Source organism: Quercus lobata, chromosome 10, assembly GCF_001633185.2.
Source record: "Quercus lobata isolate SW786 chromosome 10, ValleyOak3.0 Primary Assembly, whole genome shotgun sequence".
NCBI classification, from domain to species: Eukaryota; Viridiplantae; Streptophyta; class Magnoliopsida; order Fagales; family Fagaceae; genus Quercus; species Quercus lobata.
In genome coordinates, this window is record NC_044913.1 from 42,875,771 (window position 1) to 42,877,989 (window position 2,219).

Genomic DNA, 2,219 nt, shown 5'->3' on the forward strand with positions numbered 1-2,219 from the left:
GAGTATCATGTGGCTTACTGACGATTTCCGGCATCATCAGTTGGTGCCATCTGTGGGAAACGGTGATCAGGAAATAAGCCATATTCATCGCTTTCTGGAAAAAAAGTTGCATGGTACTTACTCGTTCGATGACAACCACCACCAATAATCAAGACGACGAACCGCGACCCATTGCCCTGGAGAGGTAAGCCCAAACCCTCACAGCAGCAATGTGAGGAATAGCTGTGCCAAAAGAATGCAATGATGGATACCCAAGAGGAAGACCAAGAAGGCATCAGCGTTGAGAGAAGGAACCAAGAAGGGCCGGATGCCCCGAGTAGGCCAAAGCGACAGGACACGAGTCACCCATTCGTCACAAATACGGTTCCACCTCATATAGTTACTGAGATGCAGATAATGAAGGAACGGATGAACTTTATGATGAATGCACTAAGAGGACGGGTGTCTAGTGACCTTGATGACTTGGTCCATCGAACTGATTCACCATTTACAGCATACGTCATTACATTCCCCCTTCCACCAAAGTTTCGTATACTGCAGGTGGAAAATTATGACGGATCCAAGGACCTTTTAGATCACTTGGAGTCTTTCAAGACCCTGATGCACCTTTAAGGGGTGCTAGACGAAATCATGTGCAGAGCTTTCCCTACCACGCTGAAGGGATCTGCCAGGATCTAGTTCAGCAGGCTGACGCCCAACTCCATTGGTACCTTCAAGGAGTTAAGTACCCAGTTTGCCTCACACTTCATCGAAGGGTACAGGTATAAGAAGTCCACTACATGTCTGATGAATATTAAGCAGCGGGAGGACAAGATACTGAGGTCCTACATCACCCGCTTTAACAAAAAGGCTCTCTCGATTGATGAAGTAGATGACAAGATACTCATGGCTGCCTTCACGAATGGATTACAGAAAGGGTAAATTCCTTTTTTCTCTATACAAGAATGACCCAAAAACTATGTCAGATGTGCTGTACAGGGCAACCAAGTACATGAATGCAAAAGATGTGTTGTTGGCCCGAGAAGAAAAGCCGAGGAAGAGGGAAAGACAAGAGGACGTACGGCAGGATAGGGGGTGGAAGATGGCCAGGACTAGAGAATGGTGGGAAGACAGGTGTTCCATGCCCTCCATGAGAAAATTCGTGAGTTTCACTTTGCTGACTGCCTCGATCGACCAAGTCCTGATGCAGATTAAGGACGAAGGAGCTCTGACCTTCCTTGGCAAGCTGAAGGGAGATCCAAATAAGAGGTCTAGAGACAAGTATTATCGCTTTCACCATGATCATGGCCATGACACAACTGACTATTACGACCTAAAGCAACAAATTGAAGCCCTTATCAGACAAGGAAAGCTACAGAGGTTTGTCAGCAAAGAGAGGACGGACCCACCTCAAGAGCAGGCTCCTCGACGGGAGAATGAGCGCCCCAGGCCGCCCATAGGAGATATAAGAATGATTGTAAGGGGCACGACGATTATTAGGTCATCCAAAAAGGCTCGTAAGACTTACCTCAGGATGGTTCAGAACGTCCAGCTAACGATTTCTGTACCCAAGATCGTACGGATAGACAACCCCTTCATCGGACTCTCGAAAGAAGATGCCCGACATCTTCACCACCCATATGACGATGCACTTGTCATTAGCATACGAGTAGGGGATTATAACACGCATTGGGTTTTGGTCGACAATGGCAGCTCGGCTGACATCATTTACTATCTAGCATTTTAGCAGATGGGGATTAATAAAGAGCAACTAGTTCCGATGAACGCTCCGCTCATTGGTTTTGGAGGAACAAGGGTGTTCCCTCTTAATGCAGTCACATTATTGACGACTACCTCTAGCAGATCACTATGGACATAACATTCCTTGTGGTCGACTGTTCGTCTGCTTACAATGCCATCCTAGGACAACCTACCCTCAATTTATGGAAGACTATAACCTCAACCTACCACTTAATGATCAAGTTCCCTACAAATTATGGAGTAGGGGAGTTGCGTGGAAATCAGGTAGTTGCGCGTGAATGCTACATAGCTATGATGGAGATGGACAACCACCTCCAAGCCATGAACATAGAAGAGCATCGGACGGTGACAAAGCTCGTTGAAAGGCTTAAAGAGATACTTCTCAACAACTCCAAGAATGATTAAACAATGAGGATTGGTACCCTCGCTAGCTCGAAGGTCCGCCAAGCACCAGCAACTTTTCTCAATGATAATTGGGA

The 2,219-nt window shown here is 46.6% G+C and overlaps 1 protein-coding gene across 1 annotated transcript; it reads left to right on the plus strand.

Annotated features, from left to right (window-relative positions):
- The first annotated feature begins 901 nt into the window (after nt 1-901).
- Nucleotides 902-1,726, plus strand: LOC115964791. The gene has a single exon (XM_031084042.1). It carries the CDS (start codon nt 902-904, stop codon nt 1,724-1,726), a length of 825 nt encoding a protein of 274 aa, XP_030939902.1.
- Nucleotides 1,727-2,219: the final 493 nt, after the last annotated feature.